Source organism: Mus pahari, chromosome 4 (genome assembly GCF_900095145.1).
Source record: "Mus pahari chromosome 4, PAHARI_EIJ_v1.1, whole genome shotgun sequence".
NCBI lineage: Eukaryota > Metazoa > Chordata > Mammalia > Rodentia > Muridae > Mus > Mus pahari.
The window spans coordinates 118,433,498-118,450,339 of NC_034593.1; the positions used below are offsets into that span (position 1 = coordinate 118,433,498).

Sequence of the window (16,842 nt, forward strand, 5' to 3'; positions counted from 1 at the left end):
CTGGGTATCCTGAAACTGTGTCTGTAGACCAGGATGGCCTTGAACTCACAGAGTTCTGGGATTGAAGGTGTGTGCCACCTCCCGCTGGCCTGTCAGCTCTCACTAGGGGTTTTGATGAGAAGAGAAGTTTCTCAGCTGTTCGTCTCTTCCATTTTGTTTTTTCGCTTTTGATTGTGATCCTAAATTTAGAGGCAAGGCCCAGAGTTCTCAGGTGTACATCAAACTTCTTCAAACTTTGGCTTCTTTCTTTGAACTTCTTTCACTCTTTGTCAGCAAGAGACCTAGACATGGCTGAGGAGGTCTCTGTGCGGTTCATTGGTTCACTAACGTTATGTTGGAAGTCACGCGCTGTAGATGTCTGCTTCCAGTTGTCATTATAATTTACTCTTCTTTAAGCCAACATTCTTTCTAGGTTCAACATATTTAAACTCTCATCTTAAAACTTAGTTTGGCCTCACCATCTCTCAAGTATTATGATAGTCTTCAAAAGCCTTGTTACCTTCAATGGATGCCATCTTGCAAACGTCTTCCACTCCATTACCTTCTGTGCCACAGTTTCTGTGGCATTTGATTGGTTTCTGGATTTGTGATTGAACATTCGAGGAAGACACGTTCAGAAATCGTGTTAGTCTGCTTCTGGGGTTTCTCCAGAAGATTGTGCTCCTTCATGCTTAGCCCTTTCCTTTCGAGGCTGTTTTTTAAGTTTATTTTAGATTCTCTTTAAAATAATTAGTGGAGAGAAGAAAATGAGTTAATTCCCAGTGAATAAATAATTGTTATTGTAAGTGAACAGTTCGTCAGGATGCCTCAGACTGTAGCCTCTGGCATCTCTCTCTGATGGTGTCTCCTTCCCTGTGACTATTCATAACTTTCTTCTGTGAATTTAAATGTGTATTTTTCTTGTTTGTCAGTCGAAACTTAAATCAATTTCTAGGGCTCCTAAGTTCCCTGCTTAAAAACAAAAATGGTTTCTTCTTTTCAAAGGTGGCTTCTAAAGTGAACCATGTCAATCACAAGTGAGCTTGCTGAGTTTCCTTGGTTTAGTGAATTTAGACTACAAAGGTCTGATTTCTAATCTGAAAGGAGAGTTTCAAATATCGGAGTCTGTGTATGCAGGATTTGCGGCAAGTCTATAAGTTTATATTTTCTTAAATAGTAAGGCCCTACCACATGTATTTACTTATTTAATTTTTCTGTCCTAATCTTTGAGAATGCCTTGAGTGTGCGTGGAATTCTCTCTTTATTCCAAGATCCAGAAAGAAATCCAAAAGTCGACTGACACTTTGGGTTTTGTTTATAAAGCTGGGTCTCCTAACAACGGATATTATTGCTTGCTTGTTTGTTTGTTTGTTTGTTTGTTTGTTTGTTTATACCCTGCTATCAATACAGATGGCCATACTTCTCCTGTTTGAGGCTGGGGTTGGGGGAAGCTGGGTGGCCCACCAGTGTTCCCACCACTCATGGTGGTGTCTATTTGGAGCTGATAACTCAGACTCGTGATGACAGTCAGCTGTGTCCCTGGAACTTTCCAAAGTTTAGAAGTCATCAGCTCCACTCAGCAGTTCATGCCTCAGCAGCAGGCAGCTCTGTGTTTTCCTTGGCTTTTTCTCCCAGCAAGACTAAAAGCCCTCAGTCCTCATTGTGGGCTGATTGCTCTCTTCCATTCACTTGAGCCATAATTCACTGGAAGCTATTTTCACCCAAGGAAATGCAGACAGAAGCTGTGTAATTGAGAAGAGTGTCTTCAAGTGCAAAATGGCTAGAATTTGATGCAGTGGGTCTGATGTTGTCCTTATAGGCAACTCACTGAAGTAAAAAGGTGTTTGATTTCTTTTCTTTTTTTTTAACTTTTCAATGGCATCATCATTAAGGCTAACTGTTCATTAAATGACAATGATCTTGTCTCTCTAGAAAAAAAAAAAAACAAAACAAAACAGACTTAAAGTTATGACCTGCAGGTAATGCACTTAATGAGGTCATGAACTTATCTGAGTGATAATCACTGGATTCCATTATATTCACATTTAACAGAAATATTCTAAGCGGTATTCTTCTTTGTGTATGTGTTTAACTAATTGCTTTCCAAATAACATTCAGAAAAACCATGGTGAACCTGACTGAAGACAAACAATAGTTATATAGATTTGGTTCTTATAATTTGAGGCCTTCAGAAAATACATAAGGCGTTTCAACTGCTGGCTTAGCAAATCTGTTCTGTATCGATGGTATGTAAAAATGGGATGAACAGAAATTCTGACTCTTAGGTATGTTTAAGTAGATAGTTGTTTCGACCAGCTTTGGGGGTGAGATGGAATAGAGCTTAGCTTTGCTTGAAACACGGGAGAGTAGTGACCTTCATCAACATCTGGTCCCTTTCTTGAAGCTGGTGGTGAAAAACAGTGAACAAGGTCTTAGGAATTATGTAGCAACCCCTATCCAACTGGAAAAAAACATGAAATATGCTACAAAGTATCCTTTCTGTTTCAGGTCCTCCAGGGAAACGAGGGAAGAGAGGCCGAAGAGGAGAATCTGGTGAGTGTCTGCCTTGTGCTACTCAAGTTCTGGTTCAGTAGCTGGGTTTATTCCCATGAATTAGTAGTGATAGTTGATTGTTGGAAGGTGTGTTTAAGTGTGACACTTTTATTATACACCTTGAATTTAAGGGCAAATCCTTATTACAACAAACTCCTAAGAAAGGAACATTGGGGAACATTGTCCTTTAGGGTTTAATAACTACTCCCAGCTCCAGGTTTTAGCTTGCTTATTGATTGAGGTCAACACTTCTGTCCTGCATTCCTTGGTGTGGTTCTCATCCATATGTGGTATAGCAACATCACCGCGTGTCCTCTCTGGGGTGACCAGCATGGAGATATTTATCTGTCTCAGCACTCCCACAGAAACATTTTGCCAAGCTCTGTTATTTTAATGAACTGACATGCTTTGTCAGTACCGCTTGCTGTGCAGTTCTTAACGGGTTATGGGAGGGGCTCCTGGTACAGCCTCAGAGCTTCAGTGGTGACAGCAGCATCATTGATCGGTCTGGAGTTTCCACGTTATCACTAAGGAAGTGATGGGTCAGCTGACTCCAGGCCAAGGCTATTGCAATCCTTTGTCCTGGCTCCCACTCCAAGTTTGTGGGCCTAGTTCCTATAGGTAAAGTGAAACAGCGAAGGCCAAATGAAAATATGTTTGAAACCACAATAGAGCAGTAAGAGAGGTCGGTTACTATTCTTGTTCTCGAAAAGGGCCAATGATATCCAGATGCCTTCTTAAGAGAGCATCAGTTCTTCTTTTCATGGTGACCCCAGCATGCTCTGACATGGGATCTCCCACTATCTAATGGTAGAACTTACCAATAGTTGAGACAGTCGCTGGCCAAGTGTTGAAGTAGTTGGACCCCAGCTTGTCCTGCTATGGGCAGAATTTGTGACATCTCATTTACCCTTACCCTTTCAAAAAAGATGGCAAAGTCAAAGGAATTGTGAAAATTCACCAACCGGGGAGGATGACTGCTGAGTATTCTCCAGAGCTGCTCATAAGCCTCTTTGAATGCAGATGGCTGGAGCCTTGGGTGGGTGTCCCTTCATAAAGGACAGAGTCCACAATAGAGGCCTTTTTCATGTCCTTTAAAGCAGAAAGTTTAGGTTAGCATGAGGGGTAACTGGGCTCATTATCACATCTTTATGCATATGTGTTTAGGATCCTTTGATTACATTTGCCCCCTCCACCTGCCCCACCCTGCCCCGTGCTTCCTCCTCTAACTGGTCCCCTCTCTCCCCACCCCCAAGAAGTTTTGAGAGAAAAGAAATGACAAAAGATTGTTGTCAGACTATCACCAAAATGATCTTTGGTCAAAAGAAAGACATTAAGGAGGAAGAAGAAACTTGTGTGCTTATGTGAAGTCCTATAGAGATAAAACCACCTCCCCACTGCCTGGTTACTTAAGAGAGGTGGAACACATGGTATGTAAAATACAGGGATGGTCTCCATTGCTGCCTGAGTTCTGCTTTAAAGAAACCCATCGAGACACTAGGACTGAGCTCTTATGCATTGGCAGAAAAAGTGAAGGAGGACATTCTTCAAGGAAAGCCTTCAACAAATGTCAGGCCTTGCTGATTCGAATGTTTATCGAGCTCAGCCCTCTGCAGTGATCCATCAAAAGCCACTGATTCTCGGATTCTACGTAGCCTTTTATGTGTTGCACAGTTTTATTCTGGGTTCATGGACCTCACAGCTTCGCGTGAACAGGCTTTGGCGAGCCTGAAAGTTTGTTCAAATTCTGTGCACAACTCGGCTATAAAGTCATTTGTTCTGTCATCTCAAAGGTCTATGACATAACGAAGTCTTTGGGTTCCAAGTCTCCTCTGTATTAGAATTATGATGATGATGATGATGATGATGATGATGATGATAGTTTGTTATCTGTTAATTTTAATATTCATAATCACTAATTTCTCTTTCTTTCTCTTTTTCATCTCCCCGCCCCCCCCCGCCTGCTCCTGCCACACAGGTCCTCCTGTAAGTATTATCTGATGACTTGGCTCTTTACATTAATAGGATCTAAGTATGTTAAAACCTTATAAAAACCAAAAATATGGATGAAAGTTCATATAGGTAAAGGTGACTAACCTCTTATGAGTGTGGAAAGTTCTTCCTTTATTGCACAACTAGGTGTCATGTGCTATACTAGACTGCACTGATGGGGGAAGGCTTTATTTTTTTTTATGCTGTCACACACTGATTACTCCCCTGAGACTTTGGGATAACATATGAAGCTTCTGGCTTTGAGACTGTTTCCTGGAATTCTGAGGTTTCTTTTGCGAGCAAGTCTCCAATGTATCTCACAGTTCTCTCTCCGTGCATTTAAACGCGGATCTGAGCTATTTGGATTTGCCGGGCCAGGTCCGCCAAATGTGGATGGCAACATGATCACGGAATTGATACCCCCTGTGCGCCGCGCTTAAGGCCAGTCTTCACCCCTTAGGCAGAGCTCCCTTTGAAGTCGGTTGGAGCCTTGCCTGCACTAGGAGCCCGAGGCAGGGCCCTTGGAGAGTTTGTACTCCTGTCTTTCCTTGAGTAGGTCATAGCCGCAGCGGTCCAGTCTGCTTTGCACTCCCAGGAATAGATTATCTTGTCAGCTTTGAGCTCGATGTGTGTGTGTGGTTTTTTTTTTTGTTTTTTGTTTTTTGTTTTTGTTTTTGTTTTTTTTTTTTTTTGAGTAATATCCTGGATATCTGCTGTCTGACCCCAGTGTTTATAGTGTGCACTGGGCCTTTTCAGTAGCAATGGTCATTAGCCTTGAGCTAGTTTCTTTCTCATCCCAAATAGCCAGTTGGCTGCAGGTTTTGCACATTCTCCATTGCCAGTTCCTCTGAGGCCAGCATAGTCCAGGGAGGAGGATTAGCACAGGCTTGCTGACTTGATCAGAGGAAGCATTGGCTTCGTAATACCTTCTGCCGTCTTCCTGCCACGTTCAAGGGTGGGTCGTGAGTCATGCTTGCAATGATCTCACCTCTGTGACTGACTTATCCGCTCTAGCCTAACATGAGGCAGACAGCACGCCCCAGATCTAGAAGCCTTTGCTCCTTGCTTTCATATTTAAGCATCTGTCTTTAAAACTCAGAACAAGGCATGGCTGCCCCAGTGGAAAGGCTCAAGGTTACAAGGGGAGTACCATAGTCAAGGCATCTCTCTGCGCAATTTGTATTTGCCATACAGACTAAGAAATTAATCCTCATGTCTGCACGACAGAGACCTTCACAATGCAAGGATTTCCTCTTTGAGTCATTAAAACAAGTAATTACCTATGTTCTCAAGCTATCTCTTAGCCCAGATTTTCTGCTAAGAGATTGTGTGTGCCTTATTGCATATAAAGAAAAGAAAAGAAAAGAAAAAAAAAAAGACCAGCAACTAATTGGTGTGTAATAGTCTAGGCTCCTTGTCCATAAAATTCCATTTTTGTTCATAGCAGCCCTCTGACATTACAAGCTCTATTTCCAACTATGAAAGTAACGTTCGAAGAGGTTAATTCCATAAGGCCATACAGCTAATGGCTTGTGACGTTAACATCCAGTTAGAGACATTCTGACTTTAGGTAATTTCAGCTTTTTTACTTTATTCTTTATGAATTCTAAGTGTGTTATAACGCGTACCACTGTTATACAAGTTAGGCAGCCCGTGGTTAAATCGCATCCCCTGGCGTAGACAATCATACACAAATAAAAACTTGGTCAGTCGATGTAAAATGGCCACCTTGTAAAGCAAGCATGGTCCCCACTCTACCTTGACTTCATTCCAAACATGTCATGATGAAGATAACAGACCACATCAGAGAGATGCTGTGGTTGTGTGTCTTCACGCCAAGGAGAAGATAACACAGAGTGTTTCCATGAAGAGCAGATGAGAAGCCCGTTGTAAGAGTTTAAGTGAGAGATGCCTCCCCTGGGCTCAGGCATTTAAACACTTGTGCCCTGGTTGGTGGTGCTCCTTGAGGGTTAGGAGGTCCAGCCTTGGTGGAGGGAGCCCGTATGCTGCTGCGTGCTGCCAGGCCTCCCACCGTCACAAACTCTTCCAAAGTAAACTTCTTCCACAAATCACTTTAGGCCATGGTGTTTTATCACAGCAATAGAGAAGTAACTGCTGCTCTAGTGGTTGTAAGAAAGGGAAGAAAATATGTAGACTATGAAGCTGTTTTTTTATACAATGGAGTTGTACCTTGCTACTTATGCTGCGCCTGGGGCTCTTATGGGTAAAAGTATCTCATAATGAAATCCTGTTGAGCCTCCCATCCAGGATTTTTTAAGAGGTGTGTGACTCCTAATTTTGTTTTAGAATAGGTAGCTTTATATGCAGTTTCTGTGGCATTGCTTATAGCTTAGTAAATACAAATGAATTATGCATTGTTATGATTAGATAAACTTACTAACAATGTATCTACAGACAGTATCCAATTAATGGCAAATTTAATGTCTGGTGATCTTATTTTTTTTTTTTTCTATTTTAAGCAGCGTGTTTTATATATAGTTTTCCCTTTTCCTTCTTTTTCATCAACTGAAGTCTGACAGCTCATGGGAACCTATTTTTAGGTTTTATTCCCTACTTGGCATCATTAAAATACACTCAGCTGTCTCCACGAGTAAGAAACAAGTTCCTATGCAGTTATAAAGGTGTGTTACTATTTTAGCCACAAGTGCCTTTGCTTTCATTCTGTATTTGTCATGTGAAGCCCACAGGTAGTGTGATAAGTTGATAACCTTGTTTCTGGTGGGCAAACCATTGGCACAAAACCTATAGCGAGGTAGTTTTCAAGAAGTCTTTCTTGCCGACCTCCTGGGATGCTGTGCCCCTTATGGACAGGGTGCTGTGGTGTAGCCTGGCAGCCTGTTGGACATCTTCTCCTTCAGAAGTACTCAGTATAAAGGACAGCAGTGACCCACAATATATTGACTGGCCCGGGGGAGGTTGACGTAGCTCACTCTCTTGTACTTGCTAAAACTCACCTGTTTCTTGTTAGTGCCTTGCAGTAATCATCTCAGGATTAAAAGAACAAAATAAAACACACACACACACACACACACACACACACACACACACACACTTAATGATATTTTTAATCAACTTTCCACTTAAAGCTTTATTTAATATATTTTGGGAAACTTGAATGTATCACACTAGAGTGTGTGGATATACATAATTACATGCTTCAGAGAAGATTCTGTATTTTTGTGTATTGAGGTCATTTATAGTTTAAAACTTGAAATGCAGCCTGAATTAGATCTCACATATCAATTTACTCTACAGTAAGCTGTTAAGCCTTAAACCATTTTGACAAAAATATTTATAAACAGTCAAAATGGAGCAGTCTGTGACTATAAATGTCTGATTTTGTGATTATGAATCTGTCTGTTTCTCTGTTTGTCTACCTTTATTCTCATGAAGGTAATGTGCTTTAGAATCTATCTCTACTAAACTCTTTGTGGATGGTTTAGGCATCTAGTTCTGATATTACAACTGTATTCACTCAAGTGATGTGCCTGACCATTGTGTTTACTAACTATGAAATTATACTTTCTTTTTTGGAAGTATGTGTGTCAACCTAAATGCTCATGAATGGAGGTCAGAGGTTGACATGAGTTATCCTCTTTAATTGAAATTCACCTTGGATTTTGTGACAAGGTTGCCTACTGCACCCAGTGCTCACCAATTTGGCTAGGTTAGCTGCCCATTGAGCTACCCATCTGTTCCCACTCCCTGCCAAGAGTGATGGTTATCCCACCCTCAGGCCTGACTTTTATGTATGTGTTGGGGAATCTAAACTCTGATCTTTGCAGCTGAGCCATCTCTCTAGCTCCTGCTATGTGTGTTTAAAATACAAATACACACACACACACACACACAAATACTTAGATATGAATTTGGAAAATAACTTCAGGATTTTAAAAAGAGCAGATGTCCCCCCTTTGTTTTATAGTCTATCCTTCTGTCCAAAAGGAAGTTCAATTCAAGTATTCACAGGTCAGAGAATCAAGCAGGTCTAATAACTGTAGCCAGAGGAAGAGCCAGGAGACCCGTGGTGACTGGCTGTTTCACGTGTATGGGTCCACCAAGCCCAATAATTACCCTTGACTGACAGAGATATGATGTTTTTGTTGGTAGCTCGAACCCTCAGAGGTGTGAAATCTGATGCTCTTTGCACAGCCTGTCGTGTTCCATCCACCTTCAGCAATTGTCAACTCGGTTTGAACATTAGAATCTTGTTGACAGACGAGCGAAGCAGACTGAGCCAAGCCAAGCTTGCCGGGCTGGTTCTGTGCTGGATGAATTAGGGAAAGAAATCTCTGCAGAACTGTAAGATGCTAAACTCTTGACATCTTTACTTCATAATGAAGAAACAACTTGGGATTTTTCATCCAAAAGTCATTCTTTTCCAGACACAGGGACACGTGATAGCAACCACTCGTGTTTTGCCATCTAGTGTATCAATTCCCCTGTTGCCTCTATGACCAAGACTGACCACACCCATTTTACAAAGGAAGAAATTAGGGGATCGGCCCATCAGGTGATTTGTCCTAGAGTATATATCAATCAAGAGGCAGAAGTAGAACTTAAACCCAGGTTTATCTCTCTTCCCTCCATGTTTCCCAAGGATGTTGGGCAAGTTGGGTTTTCTCGTCCCTGCCTTCTGTGTAGGAAGCATCATCATTGTGCCTCTGCCTTTGTGTGTCTGCCAATCATGCTACATTCTCTGTTGTTATCTGTGAGCCTTGACACTTATGTATATCCCTTGCTGTTGCCATTTGGTTATTGTAAACTTGCATGTGGTGTAAATAGCCTCAGGTGGAAGCAAATCTCCCCCCACCCCCCCTAAAAAGGTAAGCTTTACCTCTTGCATCAAGGAAAATACATTTATGAAGTTATTCAGAAAATGTTCTTCTATGTCTTTGTAACCATCCTGGTTAATTTAAAAAACATTGTGTCTCTTTAAGACTTTGAGTGTCCATTTGAATATGTAGGGTATTAGCCTCTTTTCCTGTTGCTGTGACACCAAGTCTGACAAAAGTCGCTTACCAGTGTGGTGGCTTATTTCAGCTCTTGGTTGATGGGTACAGTCCATCATTGCAGGTAAGTCACAGCAGCGGGAGCTTTAGCTGCATTGCATCTGCAGTTAGGAAGTAGAGACATTGCTGTGTCTTTATACTTCAATTAAGGCAATCTAGATTAACCCCTATACCATCTACCACCCCCACACGCATGGTCCGCAGCCCACGCCCCATGCAAGTCTAGATCCTGTCAAAATGACAGTGACTTAGCCATCACCTTGAGTGACTGCTCTTCATCTAATACTTTTGATGATTGAAGATAAAACCATTTGTCCTGTAGGTATCAGCACCAAATATCTAGATAGCTAGATAACAACCATCACATTCATTGTAGCAATCCAAAGGAACATGAACCTGGACAATTTGTGTTTAAAAGCTTCTTATGGGTAGAGTTAGAAGAATGGCAACAGGCTGCCTTGCTAGGTGGTTTATTTTGTGCCTTAGTTAGGATTTCTGTTGCTGATTTAAAACACCATGACCCAAATCAACTTGGGGAGGAAAGATCGTCTTTTATAACTTTTAGTCTATAATCCAGGAAAATCAAGACAGGAACTCAAGGTAGAATCCTGGAGTTAGGAACTGGTGCAGAGGCCATGGAGGGGTGCTGCTTACTGGCTTGCTCCTCAATATCAAGAAAGCTACTTTACAATTAAATGTGCTTGCAAAGCAGCTCAGACATATTTTGGATGTAATATTTTAATTTAATTTAATTTTTTACTTATTTACCATATATTCCACTCACTGCCTCTTCTCAGTCACCCTTCCCACACACTTTGCTCCTACCTCCTCCCCTTCTCCTCTGAGTGACTGCCCACCCCCCACCCTGGGTATCCCTCCACCCTGGCACTTCAGGTCTCTACAAGGCTAGGCACTTCCTCTCCTATTGAGGCCAGACCAAGGCGGCCCAGTTAGAACATATCCCACGTACAGTCTTGGCTTTTGGTACAGCTCCTGCTCCAGTTGTTCCGAACCCACATGAAGACCAAGCTGCTCACAGCATTGGGGATATGGAACCTTAAGAGGCCACCTCCTATAGCCAGGCAGGAGCAATAGAGATACCCAGTGGAGCAAAAGAGATACCAACCCACCCACAAAACTTTCAACCCAAAATTTATCCTGTCTACAAGAAATTGATGTAACTGTTGTATAAGACTGAATGGGTGATTTGTGTAATTGCCATTCTCCCATGAGTGGTTAAGCATTAATAATACCCAGAAGCCTGTGTACACACACACACACACACACACACACACACACACACACACACACACACACAAAGGGGATCTCAGTGCCTTCATTCTCCAAAGCAGCTACTGAAGACTGTTGTGTTTGCCCTGCACAAAGACTGCCACAGGCCCTGTTTCTGATTTCATGAACTCAAGGGAACACCTACCACCACTGTCACACACATTTGACCAAAGTTAACCAAGTGCAATATTAATCTAGATATTATTTATGGGGCTCTAATCTGGAAATGCTCTCCTTTCATTAAATTAACTTCAGTTTTCTCTCTGGTAGAATTAAGACAAAATTTTAGAGTATGAAATCTGGTGTTCTGGGTTTCTTAAATGTTCATTACAAAATTATTAGTGATTTTTAACACACATTTATTTCCACAAATCTTCCTGATTGCGGTCAAAATAAACTTTCTGCTTGTATTATACTTGTTCATGTCTCAATGCTACTTGCTGTGTATGTACTTCAAACTTTTGTTTCTGAGCAGTAAAACTACTGTTAAAAATGCTTTCTTTGTGGTCAAAGATAGAAACCAAAGGATGTAGGATTTAGAGGTGGGAGAGATGTTAGTAACAAGCTCAACTGTTTATTTAAAAGATCAGTAGTAATTCATTTATCAAGACTGTTCTTAGCATCCAGCTATGGCTTCTCCTCTGTGGTATAATGGCAAGCAAGACATGTCATTGTCTTCAGGGATCTTAGAATCTGTTAGAGAACAAAACCCAAACAGTGGTGTGATGGGGAAAGAGATGTGTTCATGACATACCCAGGTGCATTGAAAGAAAAGCAGGGGAGAAAATGGCCCAGCTTTGAGTACAGAGGGGAGTCAGTGCATCTCTAGATCTGGGCAAGGTGAGTGTCTTCAAATTGGCTGCTTTTAAAGAATTTAACTTTTAAAAGTCTTTGAGGTACAAGGACGAATGTTTGACATCTTTGGAAAAAGAAAAATCCCCACGTGTATTAACTCACTCATCCTGGAGCCCAATGATAAGATGAGAAAGACTGAGGATACAGACCTGAGAATGGAGAGGACTACAGAGGACCCGGTATGTCACGCTAAGTCAGTTCCTAAATGTGTGCCATCTCCAGAGGCCTTAGGCTGAGGAGGAATGTTTTAGAAGAGCGTCCTTGCAGGGGACTTAAGAGAGGAGAAACGGGAAGAAAGAGATGTTTAGAATAGTTATTTCTGTGAGAAATAAAACAGTACATGAGAGAAGCTGGGGAGCTGTAGAGAATGTGGCAAGCTTAGGTTGTGTAACCAGGGCAGACATGCTTGGCTGTGTGGCTGGAATGAGTAGTGAAGAGGAGGGAGAAGCAATGTAGACCCTCAGGTATGACTCTGGGGAATACTGTGCAGGTTACTGGGGTAGAATATAAAAGAAACGGCCTTAGTCAGGGCATGTGCTAGGCTTTGTTGCCATGACCAGTATAACAGGCACTAATTAGGAATTGTTAATTTTGGTGTTTGCAGAGGTTTTACTTGTGTAGAAGGAAAGGTATGGCAGATGTGTTGGCTTACCTTCATTTCCAACCTTATTTAATTTAGAATCACCGTAGAAAATGGGTGTGTCTGTGAAGACATTTCCAAGGATATTGGAGTGAGTGAGTGGGAAGAATACCGCCACTGTGGGTGGCACCATTCCCTATGCTCTGGTCCCAACCTGAATAAAATGGAGAAAGTGAGCAGATTACCAGTGTCTGTTTCTCTCTGGTTCCTGGCTGTGGGTGTAATATGATACCATGCCTTCTTCAAGGTAGACTGTACCCTCAGTGAACCTAATTAAACTGCTCTTTATACAGTATTGCCACAACAATAAGAATACTGTAGTTTAGGAAAGCAGCCCACATCATGATAACCAGGGGGAGAGCATGCCTGTGCTAGGACATTTTCTCATTTTTCTCTTTCTGTTCCATCTGGCCTCCCAGCCTATGGGATGGATGGCCCACATTCAGGGAAGGACTTCACCCTCTGATTAATCCTCTCTGAAGAACCTGCACAGACACACCTAAGGCTGCCTGTCCTTTATCCATCTAGGTCAGTTTCCTCAACCCAATCAAGATTATCCATCACAGAGGTGATGAAGGGCTTCCTGGAAGATTTATGGCTTTGTAGAGTGGAGAGAAAGGGCAGTTCCCAAAGATTTATGGTTTCATAGAGTGAAGGCGAAGGGTGGAACTCACGAGAAAGAGCAGAGGAGGGCATGGCAGCTGTGCCTCAGGAAAAGCAGCCTTCTGTGGAGACACAGATTTTCATTGAACTTGTTTTGAGATTGAGTGCTTGGGAAGATATCACAACATCTAAATATTTAGAGAGCTACTGTATGGAAGTAGCTTAGAAAATTGTAGGTGTTAGCAAGTCTAAGATTGGTGGGCTAGACTGCATACTGTTTGGGGAATACAAACTCAGGTCTTCCTGTTTGCCCAGTGAGCACTTCACTGTCAAGTTCATCTTCCCAGACCCCTCAGATAGGGATTATGCATTTCTTAAGGTAGAGTTGCTTATGCAAGGAACCTTGGCCTCTGCTATTAAGGCCTATACCTGATTTGAAGCCTGCCCTGCCTATTGAGAGAAATAGGCATTCCTTAAGAGTGACCCACAGAAAATACAATCACTCTTAATAAACGTCTTCATAGCAACATTTAGTCTGGTGTTTGACCAAATGCCTGAACTCCACAGTCCAGGCAATACAACACACACACACAAAAAAATAATCATCACTGACCCGCACTGATGTCTCCAGACAGACACATTTTAAAACTACTTCTGGGACCCCAACTGAGCAAACACTCTCGTCTCACGTTGCTTTCTTCTGTCTCTGTAAACCCTTCCTCCTCCTCCCTTGGTGCCTTGCCTTAATTCAGCCTTAATATTCTGTGTGAATGGCCTTCATCTAAGACTGGGAAGTGTCATACACACTTGTGACTAGGAAACTGTTCTTGGCCAATAGACTGATAGATTCTGTTGGACATTAGATACTGGAAGCCTTCTACACAAAGGACAGTCTCTACCTCAGGATGAGCATAGAACTACTCTGTGGATATACAATTAAATAGTTAGAAAAAAGTTTGACAATATGTTCATGTTCACTTAGACATTAGGTATGTTCTTCCCTCTGGTCCATGACCTCCCCAGCTGTATGTTTTTGATGAGGTAGGTAGCATCAGATGTGTATTCTCTCCACCCCAGTAGTAGAACAGTTGGTTACACCTGATATAGTTTCACGACTTTACTCATGACCTTATCCTGCTTGGCCGATTAGCATCCTTGCAAGGATAATGGTCACTAGGTGATGCTGTTGGTGAGTTTTCTCCCCAGCATCCTTCATGGCATCCTTTAGCCCTGGAAACACTTGACGTTGTTCTATTTCACCCCATACTTTGCAAAAGGGAGTAGCAACCATATAACACATAGCTCCCAAGTGGCACATGACAAACGACGACTAGAGTGCTCATAGTTTATCTCTTCACTGCAAACAAATCAGGTACGCACTAGGAAACGGTGTTTAAGAAGTGACATAAGGTGACTACCATTCTGCTGTACAGAGCCCACATTAGGGAGGAGGATGAAGACATCTCTGAGATGGCAGGGGCTGGCCAGGGAAGGAAGACAGCATCAGGAGGTACCAGGAGGGGCTGTACACCAAGCCGGAGAAGCCAGGGCTGCTTTTTCCCCATCAGTACATCACTTGTGTACTCTGTTCCCTTCCTCCTGGCTCCGGACCAATGCCAGCTCCCTGTGCTCTGTGGGCAGGGGGGAGGGGGAAACCTAAAGGCATACCCACAAAGTGGCTGAATCACCACTTCCTCCTATGAATACACAAATGAAATCCATATTGTGTAACAAGCCCACGGGGTGGGGGGGGGGGGGAGAGGGGAAGGTTTGGCAGGCACGGTAGAAACCCAATCTGGAAACTACAAATTTAAAAACAATTATTTTAAATTTCATATCACAGACTTCCTTTGGAGGCTTCCGTTCACTGCATCTATATTAGGATATCCTCCTGGGAGTGGAAACAGAAGCATTTCAGAGCTCTGTGCTGCCCAGAGCCCAAGGATTTTATAGGCTACATGAAAGCATACTTGAGCCCTGTACTGTAGATACGGTCTTTTATTCTGATATATAATTTCATTCAACAGTAGTAGACATATATACGTGGTCTGTTGATTTGCAGTTTGGAAACAATTTCAACTTGCTTCCTTCCAGAGAGCGTTATTAACAGCCAATGGCATATGGCTTCAGGCTCTTTCACAGGTGAGAGGGGAGGTTGAAAGAGAGGGTCACAGAGTGCTCTACGGGTCCCCCCAGATAATTTACTGCCTGTCTGTGGTAATGGCTGAATGTATATATCTTTCACCGTATGTAGCCTTCCATTTAGACCTCTAATCCATGCGACAGAATCAGAGCTGGTTTGTGAAAAACCCTCCCTTGGAGTGGAACTAATTAACTCACTGGTTCCTTTCAGATACTTTGACCATGACCCAGTGTGCCCTAGCAATATCCTGGGGGTAGGAAATGACCTAAACTTTCACTTCCAGTTGTGGAGATTATTTATTCTGATGCTGCTCCACCCCTAACCAACCCTCTACTTTGCATATTAAAGTTAAGCTTCTAGCCATTGAGTCTCCTTGCCTGGTAAGCTGGCCTGGCATCCCTGCTACATACAGACTTTGTACATTATACAGCATGAGTTGAAAAAGAATTGTTTCCAAATTCATGCGCTGTTCACTGGTTTGAAAGTTGTGTGAAAGACAAGGATTCGCTCACTTTGCTGACCAAGACCCCTGGGTTTTATTTGTTTATAATGTTATTTTCCCATAGGCATTAGCATCTCCTTTTAGAGCAAGTGGGGGAATGCCCTCTTCCTTTAAGATTTAAATATAGGGACGTTAATAGAATTCAGAAGAGAGCTTGGTCATTTGCCAGTTGATGGCAATTTCAGATCACTGGAAATTTTGAACAACATGAAAAATTGCTTGAGCTCATATCAAATATCGTAATTTATAGGAACCTCGTTATAAAAACTGCGTAGTTCCTATAATAGGAAGTTTCCTATGTGCAGATATTTAATCAAAAACACAAGGCAAATCAAGTAGGACCCGGATTGATGTAAGGGAGGGTAAAGCTTTTATTTTGTCATTTAGAAATATACTTAAAGAGCGGGAAATTCATTCCTTTTCATTTCCAGAACTTCTAGTACTTTCTGAAAGTCCAACAAAGCATTTAAATACTAAAACACATAATTTTCTAGCATTCAATTCTGTTAAAAACTAACAAGCTTTTGTTCATATATTATTCTATATCATTATCATTCTATATTTATTTATTCAATATATATCCTTTATTCCCATAAAGGATAGTGGTGACATAGACATAGCCCACTATAGGACCTTTATAAAATTATACTACATTTTCTATTATGTCAGCCATCTAGGTTTCATAGACAATATAAACCCTGATTTTGGGGACCTGTTGGTAACAGTCAAGGGGTGGTTTATATTAGTGAAGCAGGATGTCAGCATCCTTTTAGGACTGAGATGTTTCTCCGACACAACATGGTTTTATTGGCTGGCAGGATATAAAAGGTGTCAAGACTTTATAATCATTGTGATAAATCTCTCATAAGAAGATCCCTATTAAGCATTTTTAATTTGTTTCACTCCATGAATGAACATCTAAATAGCATCTTAAATTATAAATGTCCGATCAGCTAAAGATTTTACCTCATCCATGACAGTTATCATTTGGAGCTCAATGATATAGTTATTTATGTTTATAAAAAAGTTTAGCTTCCCACTTAAACAACCAAATATATGCATGCATGTGTGCTGTGTATGTCCATGTGCGTAATGGAATACTAAAAGCTGTATGTTTCTCTGCGTCACGCACACCGGCGCCGTGTCTGTGTGGGCAGAAAACACCTTGGGGTGGGTTCGCACTGCAGAGCTAAACTTCCTGAAAATAGAGATGAGCTACAAGAAAGAATACTATTTATTAATTACATGCGGG

The 16,842-nt window shown here is 41.8% G+C and overlaps 1 protein-coding gene across 6 annotated transcripts in view; it reads left to right on the forward strand.

Moving 5' to 3' along the window:
• Nucleotides 1-16,842, forward strand: part of Col25a1 (collagen type XXV alpha 1 chain) — a 417,766-nt gene that overhangs the window by 205,913 nt on the left and 195,011 nt on the right. For all 6 annotated transcript variants that reach the window (XM_029537736.1, XM_029537737.1, XM_021195769.2 and 3 more), the window contains exons 3-4: nt 2,488-2,532; nt 4,511-4,518. In XM_029537736.1, the coding sequence (XP_029393596.1) occupies nt 2,488-2,532; nt 4,511-4,518 (53 nt within the window). The remainder of the gene's footprint in view (nt 1-2,487; nt 2,533-4,510; nt 4,519-16,842) is intronic.